At 44.7% G+C, this 15229-nt stretch overlaps 1 protein-coding gene across 1 annotated transcript; it reads right to left on the reverse strand.

Annotated features, from left to right (window-relative positions):
- Positions 1-336: 336 nt before the first annotated feature.
- LOC110553292 (galectin-related protein-like) lies at positions 337-858 on the reverse strand. Its single transcript, XM_060370189.1, has one exon. It carries the CDS (start codon positions 856-858, stop codon positions 337-339), a length of 522 nt encoding a protein of 173 aa, XP_060226172.1.
- Between the last annotated feature and the right edge of the window lie 14371 nt (positions 859-15229).

The following is a 15229-nucleotide window of genomic DNA, read 5'->3' on the forward strand; positions in this document are numbered from 1 at the left end:
AGGACTTCAGCGCTTTTTGTTTCTAGATTATCACCTTGCTTTGAAATGATGACTAACTGCTACCAAATCACAAATCACCACAAACCCATTTTAGTTTGGTCTGAATGAAATCCAGCAGAAATGTATGACTTCGTTGTGGGCAGAACGGCGAGGTGTCTTTCCTGCGAGCTTTCTTCCTCTGGGCAGACCCCAGATGAAGATGTCATTCTGGACTGAAGCTGCACAAAAAGAGACAGTGAAGTTGTGCCTTTCTGATTCCCTTTCAAGTCTGCAGATCTTGCTAGGCCACTTCTCTGAGACGGTGGGGTCGTGGAGGCACCCGATCGCCTTTAAACATCAGCCGAGCTTGGTGATCTGGAGGTCCCCACTGATCTTGATGGTGTTGATGGCAGACAGTGTTTGAATACGGTGGTAAAAATCGAACAGTTGGCGCCCATCCACCGACACTCGGAAACACGGGTGCTCGCAGAGAATCTCCACCCTGAACGGCTGGTCTGGGATGAACGGGAAGTAGGGGATGGCCGACTGCTCTTCGCCCCTTTCTCCCGCCACACACCAGTTTCGCAGGACCCGCCGGCCCGGGAACAAGGCCTTGAGTTCCATGGCCACGTCGGCAGGAGGGTCTTCCGAGTCCCCGCAGGTCAAGCTGATGGCAAAGCTTTCCGGGTTGAGATCCACGATGCCCATCACTAAGACCTTCTTGCCTGGTCGCATCCCGCCGTTGATGTGCCCGCGAAACGGAACTATCAGTTGTGGGGAGGACGCGTCGGCTTTGACTGGGGCGCCCGGGGAGCCATCGAAGGGCCCGTTGTCGAGTTTCTGCACGCTGGCGTCGCCGTCGGCCATGGACGCCGCCATGTTGCTGCAGCGAGCGGCGGGGCCGCGGCGGGCCGCGCCTGCCAACGTTCAAACAGGCCGGCGAGCTGCAGTCCGACCAAAAGGCCGCTTGCAAAACCCACCCAGAGTCCGTCCACCCCGAAACAAATATCCCCCACTTCTCAACCGCGCTCCATTCCTGTCCTTGCCTTTCGGCAGGACGGGAATATTATATATATATACTTGAAAATAAATGAGGTTTTATCACTTATGCATGTCCGTTTTCTTTATCGGTGATCACAGACTTGGGACCTGCTTTGAGATCTCCAAAGACGCACTCTCCTCTCGCAACAGGGCAGCCCATCGTTAGGGTGATACTTATCTGTGGTGGCAGGCGTCACAGAGATTATATGTCAATCTGCTTTCTGTTCGCCAGCTCTTTTCAGCGTTTGTGTATTTACTATGTGACCCAAGACCATTCTTACTGTCTGCGGTGGCCCACAGAAGTCTAAAGATTGGTCACGAGGTCTTCTCTCTGCAGGCTACCTCATCCCAGCCTGAGGCCAGTCTCCCTGGAAGCACACTCAGCCAGGCACCTTGTCTCTGCTTGAAATGGGAGTCTAGTTAGATGGAATGATTTCCATTCCTGCCTGCAGCACAGCCCCTCACACACACACACACACACACACACACACACACACACACACACACACAGTCCTGCACAGAGTTCTGTCACTAAGCATGATCTTCCAGAGCTGACACAAACAAGAGGACACTGTTCAAGGCCCATCAGGGGTCCTCTTCCTTACTCTTCCTTCTTCACTCTCCCTCCCTCCACTCCTTCCTACCCAAAGCCTCAGGGTTCCTTCAGGGAGCCAGGCCCTATCGTACATGCTGGAATTATAAAGTTAATAATCTCTACCCGCATTCACATTCTAACGGGGCTCCTGCCTTGAAAAACATGAGAACAAATGGAGTGCCTCGTATCCATGCACTTGTTCAGTATTTTTTATTTTTCTGGTTGTATTGAACAAAGGAGTAACGAGTTCATTCGCTCTCCACCTCTCCACCATCATACCAGCTACTTAAAGCATCTAAGAGGAGCTTTAGGGAAAGGGTGTCACTTAAACAGATGTAAATTAAGTTGGTATGATGGCGCTCACATTTGACCCCAGCACTTGGGAGGCAGGCAGATCTGACAGTGAGTTTGAGGCCAGCCACCACTAAATAGTGAGACCTTGCCTCAAAGAACAAGCAATATAAAATGAAACAAAAGGGCTGTAAGTTAGGTCGGGTGTCTGATCTGCTCCTGCTCCCAGGCCGGACAACTGGAACTCATCCCCAGGTTCCACACAGAGAGAAGAAAGAACTGTACCTTCAAGTTGTTTTTTGGCTAGCACACGCATGTGCACGCACAAGTACAGATTAATGTTAAAAAAGAAAAAGGTTTTTTTACAAAGAGCCTCCAGTTAGCCAGCCCAATCAAGCCTCCAGGATAGTATTTTATTCCTCTTGTGTTTGCTTACTAACTTAAAATTATTTTTATTTTCAGTGGCTGGAGATGTAGCTCGGGGGTAGAGCGCTTACCTAGCATGTACAAGGTCCGAAGTTCAATCCTTAGCACAAAAAAAAAAAAAAAGAAATCGATAATAAGTATAATTTTTAAATTTTAAAATAATTACAGCCTCACAAGAAGTTGCAAAAAAATAATAAGAAGAAGAATGCAGAGTCTCTTAAACCCAACTCTCCCCAAAGGTGACACCCAACATGACTGCAATAAAATATCAAACCCAGGAAACTAAGATTGGTAAAATACTTATCCGGTTTTTAATAGTATCCACGTGCACTAATTTGTGCGTGTGCATGTGTATACAGATAGATCATATTACCGCCACAATAATCAGCATGTGGAAAGGCTGTATCCCAGAAGGCCAACTCCCGCTTTAGACTCACACCTCCCTAACATGTCCCTGTCACCTGACAGCGCCAACAGTCTGCTCTCCACTCGGCAACTGTGCCACCTGAGGGTGTTATATAAGCGGAACCACACAGTGTCTGACCTTTTGACATTGCCTCTGTCTGATCCTTCCGAGTTGCGGGCGCTAGCACTGTCCATTCCTTTCCCTGCTGAGTAGTTGGCCATGGCGAAGATTCCAGAGTGTCGTTAACCAGTCAGCCACTGAAGGGCAGCCGAGCTGTTACTAGTTTTCTTCCCAAGTTAAATGAAGCTACTATAAACGCTCATGTGCAGTTTTTGTGTGATGTGAAGTTTTCAGTTCTCTGAGATGAATTTCTAAAAGAAAAATTTCCTAAAGTAAGTTCAAGGTTAATTTTATTTTGTTTTATTATTATTATTTTGGCTTGTAGAGACAGGGTTTCTCTGTGTAACAGAGCTGTGGCTCTCCTGGACTTGCTTTGTAGACCAAGCTGGCCTCGAACTCACAGAGATCTGCTTGTCTATGCCTGGGATCAAAGGTGTGCACCCCCACCCCCAGCTTTATCTTATTTTTAAAATATCCTGTTTGACAGCCTTTAATAACAGCTTATCGTCCACTCTGTGGGCACTGTAAATCTAGCCAAGAACCCATGGCTGGGGAGCCCACAGGCCCCGGGGTAAACCTCCTGATATTCTGCCCTCTAAACTCCTATCTCTCTACCCATAGATTAGTGCAGCTCTCAGACCTCATCACAGATGTTCCTTTGAGCAGTGGATGATGGATAATGAAGAACTCACGACAGCGGTCGAAGCGCAGAGCATAAGTGTCAGAGGGTTGTTCAGTTACAAACACTGACACTCAGAGAGCATCCGGGAAGAAAGCCTGGAAAGATTCTAAGAGCCAGAGGAGGCTGAAGCAAAACAGCGTCTTCTAGAAATGGCAGGGCTGCACTCACGAACACACCGAAGCTGTGACCTCACGCACACACGCACGCACAAGGCCTAGCCAGTCAACATTCCAGCTCGAAGTAGGGAAGGCTTTAGGAGCCCAACCTCTGAGGACCTAGTGACAGCCCGTGGCTTTTGAGGGCAGAAGAATCCATTTTCTTATGGTCTTGGTGTGTCAACAACCATCCTCCAGGGAATGGCCTCACACCAGGGAGTAGATAAATTGCATATATTGGACTCATTGGGCTATTGAGGGGGAGGGGGGAAAGGAAGACACAAAGTTGGAAAAGGATTGGGAGTTGGGGGTAAATCTGGAAGGAGTTGGGAGGGAGAATGGGGTGAATATTATCAAAGTACATTCTATGACATTCCCAAAGAATTAATAAAATCTTAAAGTATATTTTCAAAACCGTATCGGGGTAGAATTGACCATGGTACCAGATGTGTGTAAAGTATTCAGCTTAACAGGCTTTGGTCAAAGTACTACGCCATCACTACAGCAGAAAAAGCAGCTAACTCTTGCCCACCAAAGGCTTTCTTGTGGTTCTCTGCAATCCATTACCTGCCCCCTACATCTCACCCCAAGGCAACCAGCAATCTTTCCGTTACTATAAATTATTTTGCATTTCTAGAAGTTGTTATAAATGGAACCATGTTCTTGGCGGTGAGGGTAGCTCTGACTTCCTTCATTCAGCATGATTATTTTAATATTCATACATGTTATCATGTGTATCAATTACTCCTTTTTCATCAAGTTACTATTTCACTGTATTGGTATCCAGACTAAGGAGACAAGACCCAAGAGAAAAATTCACTTATGCTTCCTGTGTGCCTTATACCCATAGCCTGAAGGTGATTTTACAACATTTTCAGTGAACCTGGGTTTTGTCTGTGACTTATCACCTCACATCAAAGTACAGAGTTTTCTGTTTACAGCATACTGTAAGCGTTCATAATGTTTCGAATTTCATAGCATTTCAAACTCTGGGCTTTCAGATGAGTTGTGCTATCATTTGCTTACCTGTTCATCGATTGGTGAATGCATCTAGTTGTGTACAGTTTGGAACGATTGAGAATAAAGCTGTCATGAACGGGCACTAGCTCCCTGAACACACCACCAAGAAAAGGAGGAAAAGTAAGGCTGCTGGTTTTTGCCAGAGAACACTCCAGAATGAAAAGGTTCTGCTAAAGTAGAAGCACCTTTCTTGTATAAAGCTCTCTATGCTCACAAAACTCTTTCACCCTCACTGTTGTTTCCGGCTTAACATGGTGCTAGTTCCTGGTGACTGGGTTGGATGTTGCTCTCGCCATTTCACAGGTGGGCAGATGCTCAGACATACCTATGTCACACAAGCTTAGATTTCAAATTGTTCCCATGGACATAATACTTCGACCATCCAGGAATCAGGGGTTGGGGGTGGGATTTCAGATTACCCACCTTAAGAGATGTTATTCTATTTGAGACAGTCTCATGGCCTGACCTCAAACTTGCTATGTATCTTTAGATGATCTTGAGCTTCTGAACTTCTTCCCACTACCTCTGGAATGCTGAAATGACAAGTATGTACCACCATGCTGGGTTAGTATGGTGGCGGTGGCGTCAAACCCAAGTCCTTCATGAATGCTAGGCTAGCAACTGACTGCTCTACAACCCCAAGAAATTCTAATGTGCACACAAACCCAATTGCTTTCACGAATCATCCAACCTGCTTATTTAAATCATTTGGGGAAGACTAAAGAAAATTAGCTACCACTACTAATTTGTCAGATTCTCCCAGGATACAAAAGATATTGTGTCTTGAATTGGGAGGATTTAATAGCCTTTTTTTTTTCTTCTTCTTCTACTTTTTACAAACACATTAGCATTTATAAGCAGGAAGTCCCTGGTGGAATATGATGATCCTGAGACATCTTCTCACATTGAGAGACAAAGGGAACTTTTCAACAAATTTTGTGTGCTCTGTGTGTGTGTGTGTGTGTGTGTGTAATGAGAGGAGGGTTGCACACATGCCATAGCACCTGTGTGGGGGTCACCGGAGAACCTCACATCAGCCCATCTTCTACTTTAAAGACAGACTGTCTTGTTCATTGCTGTGTGCACCAGGCTAACTGGCCAGTGAGCTTCCTAGGATCCTCCTGCACCTGCGTCCCATCTGGAAGTATGGTATACTGGAATTACAGGGCAAGTTCAATGGGAGCTGGCTTACTCACGGGCTTGAGGGATCGAACATAGATCCTTACACTTGTGCAGTAGCCAAGGAGCCATTCCCCAGTCCCTCAACTAATATTTTAAAATTTTATTTTATTATTGTACATATCTGAGTGCTTTGCCTGCGTGTGTGTCTGTATACCATGTGTGTACCTGATGCCTGAGGAGGCCAAATGAGTACCTGCTTCCCCTGGAACTGGAGTTATAGATGGTTGCAAGCTACCATATGGTTGCTTGGAATTGTGGTTCCAGGCCCTCTGGAAGAGCAGCCAGTGCTCCTAAGTACTGAGCCATCTCTCCAGACCCTCAACCAATTTTTAAGTGAGAGAGTAGAATAAAAAAAATAAAATTGACTCCTAAAAAAAGGTGAAGACTAAATAATAAAAACATTTTTTTCAAATAAACAAAAACCAAGAGACATCATCACCACCAGGATTTCATCAAGCTGGGGGAAAGTGAACCAGATAGAAAATTATATGTGTAGAAGAAATGTAGAGCTCTAAAAATGGCAAAAATGTGCTTAAATATAGAAGACTTTTTTTTTCAAATTTTAATTTATTTAAATCAAAGTTGGCTGTTTAAAGCAAAAGTCATCATGGCATATTATGGATTTCGTAACATATGCAAAAGTAAAATGTATGACGCTGTTATAAAGGATCAGAGAGGGGGAATGAAATATACTGATGAAGTTATCCTGCTGTCTTTGATTCCTTATAGTGTCATGAGAAGACACAGTAGTAAGTGAAGAACACATTTTGCAAGCCCGGAAACAACTACCGAATTACGAATGCAGAATCACAACCAGCAAGGCAATGGTGAAGAGAAGGTGAAGGAGAAGTGTTCCTCGGTTATCTCAAAAGAGGTCAGGGAAAGGGAGGATGAAGAAAGAACAAATGAGGGAAGCAAGCAAAGATTAATAAAGCGGTAGGCCCATATGGGATTATTGTAACAACTGTATTAAATGGGTTAAGATCCTGATGAAAAAGCAAAGATTGTCATAATGGATAGGGATAAAAATCGACATTAAACACTTTCCATAAACGATAACTACAACAAAGACAGTTTAAATATATATTTATGGGAGCTGAGGACATGGCTCAGCTCTTAGGACCATTTGCAGCAGCTGGGCTTAGTGGCGAGCATCCTTAATCTCAGCGCTCGGGATGGAGAGGCAGGCTGGTCTACAAAGCAAATTTCAGGTCAGGCAAAGCTACGTATAGAGAACCAGTACCTACATCAGGCAGCTCAAAATCACTCTTAACTCTTAACTCCAGCTCCAAAGGATCTAACACCCTGGACTAGACACACACACACACACACACACACACACACACACACACACTTAATCTTTAAAAACAAAATTTTCCAACGGTAAGACAGTGATATACCACCAGACTTGGCTTTTAAATTGTTTTTTATGTTTATTTAATTTTATTTTATGTGCATTAGTATGAAAGTGTCAGATCCCTTAGAATTGGGGTTAGAGACAGTTGTGAGCTGGCATATGGGTGCTGGGAATCGAACCCGGGTCCTTTAGAAGAACAGACAGTGCTCTTAACCACTGAGCCATCTTTCCAGCCCCAAATTGTTTTCTTTTTATATTTGTTTAACTTTATGTGTATGAGTGTTTTATCTGCACATATATCTGTGCATGACATGAATGCCTGGTGTACTTGGAGACATTTCATGTTCCCTGAAATTAGAGTTACAAATGGTTGAGTCATCTTGTGGATGCTGGGAATTGAACCTAGGTCCTCTGCAAGATCAGCATGCTCTAAACAACTGAGCCATCTCTCTAGCCCCAATTATACTTGTTATAAGAACCCACAGGGATAAACACTAACATCAAATGAACTAGATTCTAGAACAAAGGGTATCATCAGTAGTAAAAAGGGACATTTCAGAACACAAACAAGTTAACTCAGCAAACCACACCTCTGAGTGCATGGGTAGCTGAATGCACGACGAAAGGAGAGATTGATGGAAACGTCTGCCCTCCCCTTCATTTCTGGGATTGGTTTGGCTGATCTGACTCCTAGGCAGGTGCCCTCCACCCTCCCTCAACTCGGGACATATCCCTCCAAAGCCCTGTAACCCTCTTTCCCTTCCCTCAGAGACTGAGGGTGAAACCAGCCAGTAGCTGCACTTCTTTCTGGGGGGGCTGCTCAAGCTTTCCTGGGAGACTGCAGGGTAGTCAAGATTCCGAGGCTCCCACCCCAGCCAAATGAGTCCCTGTATGTGGTCATCTAAACCCAAACAAGCAAACGGCAGCAGAAAAAAAAAACAACAACAAATTAAAAAGGGAACCAAGAAACAAATGCTAACAAAGTGGAAAGGTAAACACAGACAAAATTTTCTTTCAATAACCAATAGGACATGTAATCAGAAAAACAGTAAACTCACAGAAAACACGAACAGCAGTTATAGACGTGATACACCGCTGCTTTCAGGATGGTATTTCCCCAAACAACAAACATCATATTTTAAAAATATATATATATATACTCTGAACATTCACCAACTGTTTCTCATTGCAACCGAGTTAGATGAGAAAATAATAACCAAAGGTGTCTGGGAAACACCAATCATTTTAAAAATTAAACTGCGTAATGCCTAAATAATCCGTTGGCAACAGAAGAAATAACCACAGACTGAAACCATTTTGAAGTGGGTGATATGAGCGTGCAGCCTCCCGGAGAAGGCTTTTAATTATCCTTCTAATCCGCTGGCAGATCAGAGCAGGGCACTTTACCTCTCGTCCTACTTAGCACCATCCTCCCGGGATAAGACAATGTTATCTAGGCTCTCCACATCAAGGAATAAGAATAATTATGTGTCAGGCAGTTAGCATGTGATGAACAAAAGATTAAGTGCTTTGCTGACGTTCTCCCTCCAGTCTTCACGGCCATCCTCATAACAGGAGCTATTGTTCTCCTTTTACTTGGTAAGAAGGCAGAAATACGAGGAGGTTAGCCGGCTCAGATCACAGCACTGCTGAGCCAGAAGGCAGACCCCAAGGCCCACCATGTTAGACCCTACAGTGTGCCAGCAAAGTAGCAGGTATCACACAGTTTCAGGGGCAAAGGGGGAATGCAGTTTGTATCTTATACATTGTGTAGTGCCCACAAAATGGCTTCTTATTATATCACAGCTTTCAACTGCTTTCTCCCCAACATAATCATTTCTTCCCAATGGGGGGGGTGGACGGGGGAGTCATAAACAGTTTATTGACACATGCCCGTAATAATCTCATCACTCCGTAGGTGGAAAAGGGGTCCCAAGCTAGCCTGGGCTACAAGGGACCGTCTCAAAAAAAAAAAAAAAAAAAAAAAAAGATTCTTGTAAGTCTTGGAAAAGTCCATACCGTGCTAATTCGTTATGATAACATCTCAAGGACTAGTAAATGAATCACAAGTGGTTTGGAAAGCAATGAACTTAGAATCAGACGAACCTGCCTGTCAGCTTTGTGACCTTGGGAAAGTTCCTTCTAGAGGCCTCACTTTTTTTTTTCCTTGTGTAAGCCAGGGGAAACAGTAATTAAAAGGCGCGTGTGAGAAGATGTGAGTGAAGCGTGTCTAAGGTGAAAACGGCACACAATCGGAGAGAACTTTTCGTGTGGGCTGGAGAAGACCGCTTGAGAAGCCCTTGCGTTAACTGAAAAGAGGTCGAGACTTAGACACGCGTTAATGATTTGGGCCGTCGCTGTAACCAAATACGTGCAAAAAGCTACTTAAGGGAGGAAGAATTTTTTTTTTTTTTTTTTTTTTTTGCGCAGACTTTAACGGTGCCCTGCATCCTGGCAGGGCAGGCCCGATGCAGGAGGCTGCTGGTCCCTCAAAGCCGTGCCTCGTCGACTGGGATCTTTCTTTTCTCTTCTTTAGAGACTAGCCTTCATCATGTATCCCTGGCTTGCCCAAGGCCCCAGGAATCTGGGCCTGCCTCTGCTTCCGGAGCGCTAGGGTTAGAGAGGAGATAGGCACCACCACAGAGGGCGCCTTACGGGTGTCCTAATCCAATCAGGTTGACGAATGAACCAGCACATTCATTTCGCTTGCTTTAACTGATGTCTTCCGTTATGCTTCATACTTCGGAACATGTGTTTTGGTGTAGAAATTATTTTCTTACGATTTAGAGACTAGAGGATCCTTACCTTGTCACCGCTGGCCCTGTTACCCTACAGGAGGCTGTGACTCCTTGGAACATGCGGAGGCTATCATGAAGTTTGTTGGCTACGTCAGGTCTAGAAAAAAGAAGAAGGCAAATGGTTATCTGTGGTGACTTTTAGCGTACTAAAGTGCACGATGGCTTCCAGGCTTCCTCAGTACAAGCACCCGTGGCTCTCCTCAGAGCTCTTCTCATCCCGCCCCCTACCCTAAACTTCTCCACTCACGGGCTCTCCCCACACCTTCGTCATCCCGTTATACCCCTACTGTTCCAGCTGTGTGCTCTCTTTGGTCTTCCACTCTTGGTCTCCTTTGCCTGTGCTTTCTTTGTCATCCTCTCTCTCTTCCCCCGACCCCCACGACCGGGTCCAGTCTGCGAGCCGTGTTCCGTTTACCGCTTTGTCTCTCTCTGCTCTCCCGGATGCTTCTGGCTGTCCTCTCCCTCATATCTACAATAATTTTCTTAGCCAGGTGAGGATGGTGCAGGCCTGTAATCCCAGCACTCGGGAGGCAGAAGCAGGTAGAACCTTGAGTTCTGAATTTGGGGTCAAGGCGAGTTCCAGGGTAGTCAGGACTACACAGAGAAACCCTGTCTCAAACAAACAATCAAACCTTCCCCTCAGCCATACCTTGGAGCATCCACATCCTTATGTTTAAACTAATGTTAAATAATACAGTGATAGTGTTTTGTATAGATGTTTTCCCCCCATTTGAGATCGTTATTAAACATGTATGTCATAGTTGAACAGAAATACCCTGCCATGAGCTAAGCCTTTTCAGAAATAAAAAGTAAATGTAAATTTACCTAGGAAAGAAAAAAGACTCTATAAAATAACACGTATGCTACTATTTTTTCTATGAAAAAATGTATATGCATGGAAAATACTAGAAATATCTTCAGCAAACGTTACTTGGTTGGCGGTTATCTTTAGGTTGTGTGATTTGGGGCTTTTTTTTTTTCCTCTCAGAATGTGTTTTGGTTTTTCAGTGTTTCTTTATTGAGCATATGAACTGGACACCCCCCCCCCAAAATGTTATTAAATAAAAGGTGAAGCTTGGTTTCACTCTGTCAGATGGCTAATTTTTAAGGAATGTTTTGGTAACTCTGTTAATCTTTTCTTTATGGGTCCAGACTGTATTTCAGTGTGAGTCTTCTGAGACATGCAGAGAGAGCCGGGATGATCAGGGGCGGCGGCTGGGGCAGGACCTCCTTCAGCCCCTCCACCCTGCTCTTCCTCTGTTCCTCCCTGTGCCATCTGTCCCTTTCAGTCTCCCGCTCAGTTAGGCTGTCTTTCTGGCATCTAACACTTGTTTGAAGACTCACTGCGCAAATAGCCTGTTGTCAAGATTTTAAGTACTCTGAGAACAAAGTATGCTGTGAACTTCAAGGTTTTTCACGAAGGGGGCTGTCTCAGACACCTAAATACAACCTGTCAAGTGTGGGTCATTCTAAAGATGCAGAGGGTAGCAATGAAAAAAGAAGGAAATAAGGTTGACAAACGTCAAAAGAAAACCCAAGGGGACAGAAGAAAGGAAGGGAGGCAAAGAGGCTGAATTGCAGCCTCTGTTTAGCTACACACATTTCACTTCTACAGAGACTCTGGAGAGACACCTCTGAGTGATGGCCACCGTGCTTTAAGACCCCACATTTCAGAAAACAGAACGCTCTGTGCATTCTTAGAACAGATGTGCAGAAAACATAGGACAAGCTCTCTAAAGCAACCCGTGGCAGGAGAAGAAAAAGGCCCCTTCAAACCTTAAATCTGTAACTTTAGGTCAAAAGCACCTCCTCTGTGGCTCGCTAGCTCCTGAATTTCCTGGACCTTGCTGCTGCCTTTCATTCATCCCATTTTATGTATATGAGTGTTTTGCCTAAATGTATATCTGGATACCATGTGCATATCTAGTGCCTGCCTGCAGAAGACAGAAGGAGTATAGGATCTCCTGGAACTGGAGTCATGAATGGTTGTGAGCTGCCATGTGGGTGCTGGGAACTGAACCCTGGTCCTCTGCAAAAGCAGCAAAGGCTCTTAACTACTGAGCTGTCTCTCCACTCCCTTTAAAGTCTTGTGTTCCTCCTTTTTAGTTTGTGTATGTGTGGGAGGGCATGCATTTTTCATCTATTTTATTGGGGTTCTTACACCTCTACCTCCCTTCTCCACCCCAATCCTTTCCAACACCCCACACCAGATAGAAAAGAAAGAAGGTTAGTGGGGAGAGGGGGCACAATTCTCTTTTAACTACTTCCTGCTGGTTAAGGTCTTCGGGTGCCTTAGGTCAAGTCCAATCTTCATTTCAGGATATCTCCAACTTCTTTTCATCAAACTGCAACAACACACAGGTACAGCAGGGGGAACAGCAGCAGCCTTCTTCCTCAGAGCCCCCAAACCTCTCTGGGCGCTGGCATTTATACCCTTTCAGAGTCCCCAGAATTAAACTATCTGCAGCTGGCAAAAATCACACCCCTCTCAGAGCCTGCATGAAGCAAATGGTCTGCTGCTGTGGACAATTTGAAGCGGTCCCATATCCTACACCTGGGATTAGAACAAAAACATGTTTACATAATATAACTGAGTTTTTAAAGAAACCAAGACTCCCATGTGTGTGTAGCTTTGTGTGTAGCTTTGTGCGTGTGTGTGAGAGAGAGAGAGAGAGACAGACAGACAGACAGACAGACAGACAGACAGGTTCTTATTACATAGTCAGTCAGCACTGCCCTGGAACTCACAATTCTCCTGCCTCAGCTACTCAGTGCTGGATTACAGACAACCCCAAACTGGCTCTTGATCTACCTTTCTTTTTTAGAGCAGTTTGTCCTTAGAGCAGCCTTGGGTTTGCTTTCTTGTTGACTATCACATCTACCTAGACTCTTGTTTCTGTTGGCTTCCCACAGCCGAGAGCTGGGTCATCTTCATCTCCGCTTTCACCTGTGAATAGCTGGTGTTAAATATCACCTGGACTGAGCCAACGGAAGAGTTACAGCTGTCTCGTTCCTGACACGCTCATTTCCTTCCCTGTGGGTGAACAACTTTTATCACAGAGAGCTGAGCTTGGGTCGTTGTCCAACTTCATGGAGAGCATCCAGAGAAGAAGGCTTCTTCTAGAACCACCCAAAGTACCACCCATCAGCACCATCCCAGCAATGTCCTCCTCCGAGCTCTGCCAAGAGGTGGTTCCTTGGTTCAGAAGCAGTCCTTAACTCAGTTCTGCTGCCAGCAGCAGTGTGGACTGCCAAGGCTTTGGCATCTCTGTAATGCAGAGCACTGGCCTGGTCATGTCTCCAGAAAGCAGTCAACAAGGCTGGAGTCAATCCTTTTTTTTTTTTTCTTTTTTTAACCTTTACATTTATTTATTGTGGGAGCTGTCACGTGTCACAGCCCTGGGTATGGAGAGGCAGGGGACAACCTGCAGGAGTTAAGTTTGGCTTTGTGTGAGTAAATGTGTATGTGGATGTGTCCCAGGAGACTGAACTCAGGCTGTCAGACTTGGCTATAAACACCTTACCTGCTGAGCCATCACATCAGCCCCCTGAGCGAAGAATTTCAAATTTAAATCTTTAAATTTAAATAATTTATCCTTGTGAATGATAGGTTTTAGGATAAGACCTTTCTCTCAATGGGAGTCTCTCTTGCCCTTTGCTACACAGGCTTCTCACCACGACTAAATGTATAAGTGAGATTCTGTGCTCAGGGCTAGAGGCAAGGCACGGTATAATTTTTTCTTACTGTGTCAGTTGGTTCTGCTTTGGAGAACTGATTTACCAACTTCCAGCAAGCTGCCTATGTTTCTTAAGTGAGCCCAGCCTAAAAAAGACAGGTGGATAAGGCCAATGTTGGGGTCAGCCTGGCCTGGGCTTGCCTTTGACCTCATCTGAACTTCCCAGCACTTTGGACCAGAACAGCACCAGTCACCCTCAAGCTCCCGGTATAAGGTCACAATGGCAAAAGGAGAGCCAAAAGCACAGAGGTCTTCCTAGATGCTTACGGTGTGTGCGTTTTTATTCTCCCCTGATATGTACACAATTAGCTTGCAAAGCTGTGTGAACAGACAGACAACTCTGTGAGCAGAGACCACAAAGCCTAGAGACCAATCACAGGACCTCTGTCCACCCTCGGCATTTCCTTGGAAGGTTCCTCAGATTAAGCCCCGAGTTGCATTCTCACTCGCAGCAGAACGAGAATGATTCACCAAGCAAACTTCTGCCTTTTTGTTTCGGGTGCCTCATTTAACTGGTTTATGTCTCCGAGTAAAGCTGTTATAATGACATTATCCACCTAATGAGCAATGGCGCAATCTTTCCCAGTGGCAATCTGTAGAATTATGCAGTGTTTAAAAGCCACCATGACTGCAGGGAATAGTCACTAATTTTTCTATTGCAAACACTGTGATCATACTCAAAATGAATAGATGTAATTATTTGGGTAGTTTTTTTCAAACGTTTAATTCCTTTAATAAATCATAACTCCCCAAAGAAATGAGCACAGTTCATTAGCACTGCTAATGAAAGTGTCATCTTTAGTAAAAACTTACCCAGAATATCATTCCCTGGAGCAGGATCTCTAGGAGCTTTGTTTGCCAACTTTATTGATGAAAACTTTGTGCCGCAAGTCAATAAATTAAATATAAGACGGAAAAACAGAGAGGGAGTAGGAAGAGAATTATCCTAGACAAGTAATTCTATGTACAGTTTTTTAAAATTTTAGTCCTAAAAATGGTGTCACAAACTTTCAAGGATATCAGCCCTCTGCTTTTAAAAACAAACTGGCATTAAAAAAGGTATTAGTAGTAATCCTTTTTAAAGAAAAAATATCTTATGTGTATGCTGGTTGCTCAGGGAGGCCAGAAGATGGCATCAGATTACGTGGGGCAGGAGTTACAAACAACGGTGAGCCTCCTTGTAGGTGCCAGGCATCAACCCTGTGTCCTCTGGAAGAGCAGCCAGCATTCTTCACTGCTGAGCCATCTCCCCAGCCCCTGTTAGTAGTATTTCCTGCTGAGGAAATCTCTTCATTCACATGCAAACAAGGGAACTTTGAAGAAGCTTGAAGTCAATCCTTTGCAGACCATAGTACAAAACAGACTTGCGATTCGAACTGCCAGATCCCAAGGCATCAGCTATGTGGCTTCCTGGTTTTCTTCTTAGACTAATCTGTCCTA

This window comes from Meriones unguiculatus, chromosome 17 (genome assembly GCF_030254825.1).
Source record: "Meriones unguiculatus strain TT.TT164.6M chromosome 17, Bangor_MerUng_6.1, whole genome shotgun sequence".
In the NCBI taxonomy this organism is placed as follows: Eukaryota; Metazoa; Chordata; class Mammalia; order Rodentia; family Muridae; genus Meriones; species Meriones unguiculatus.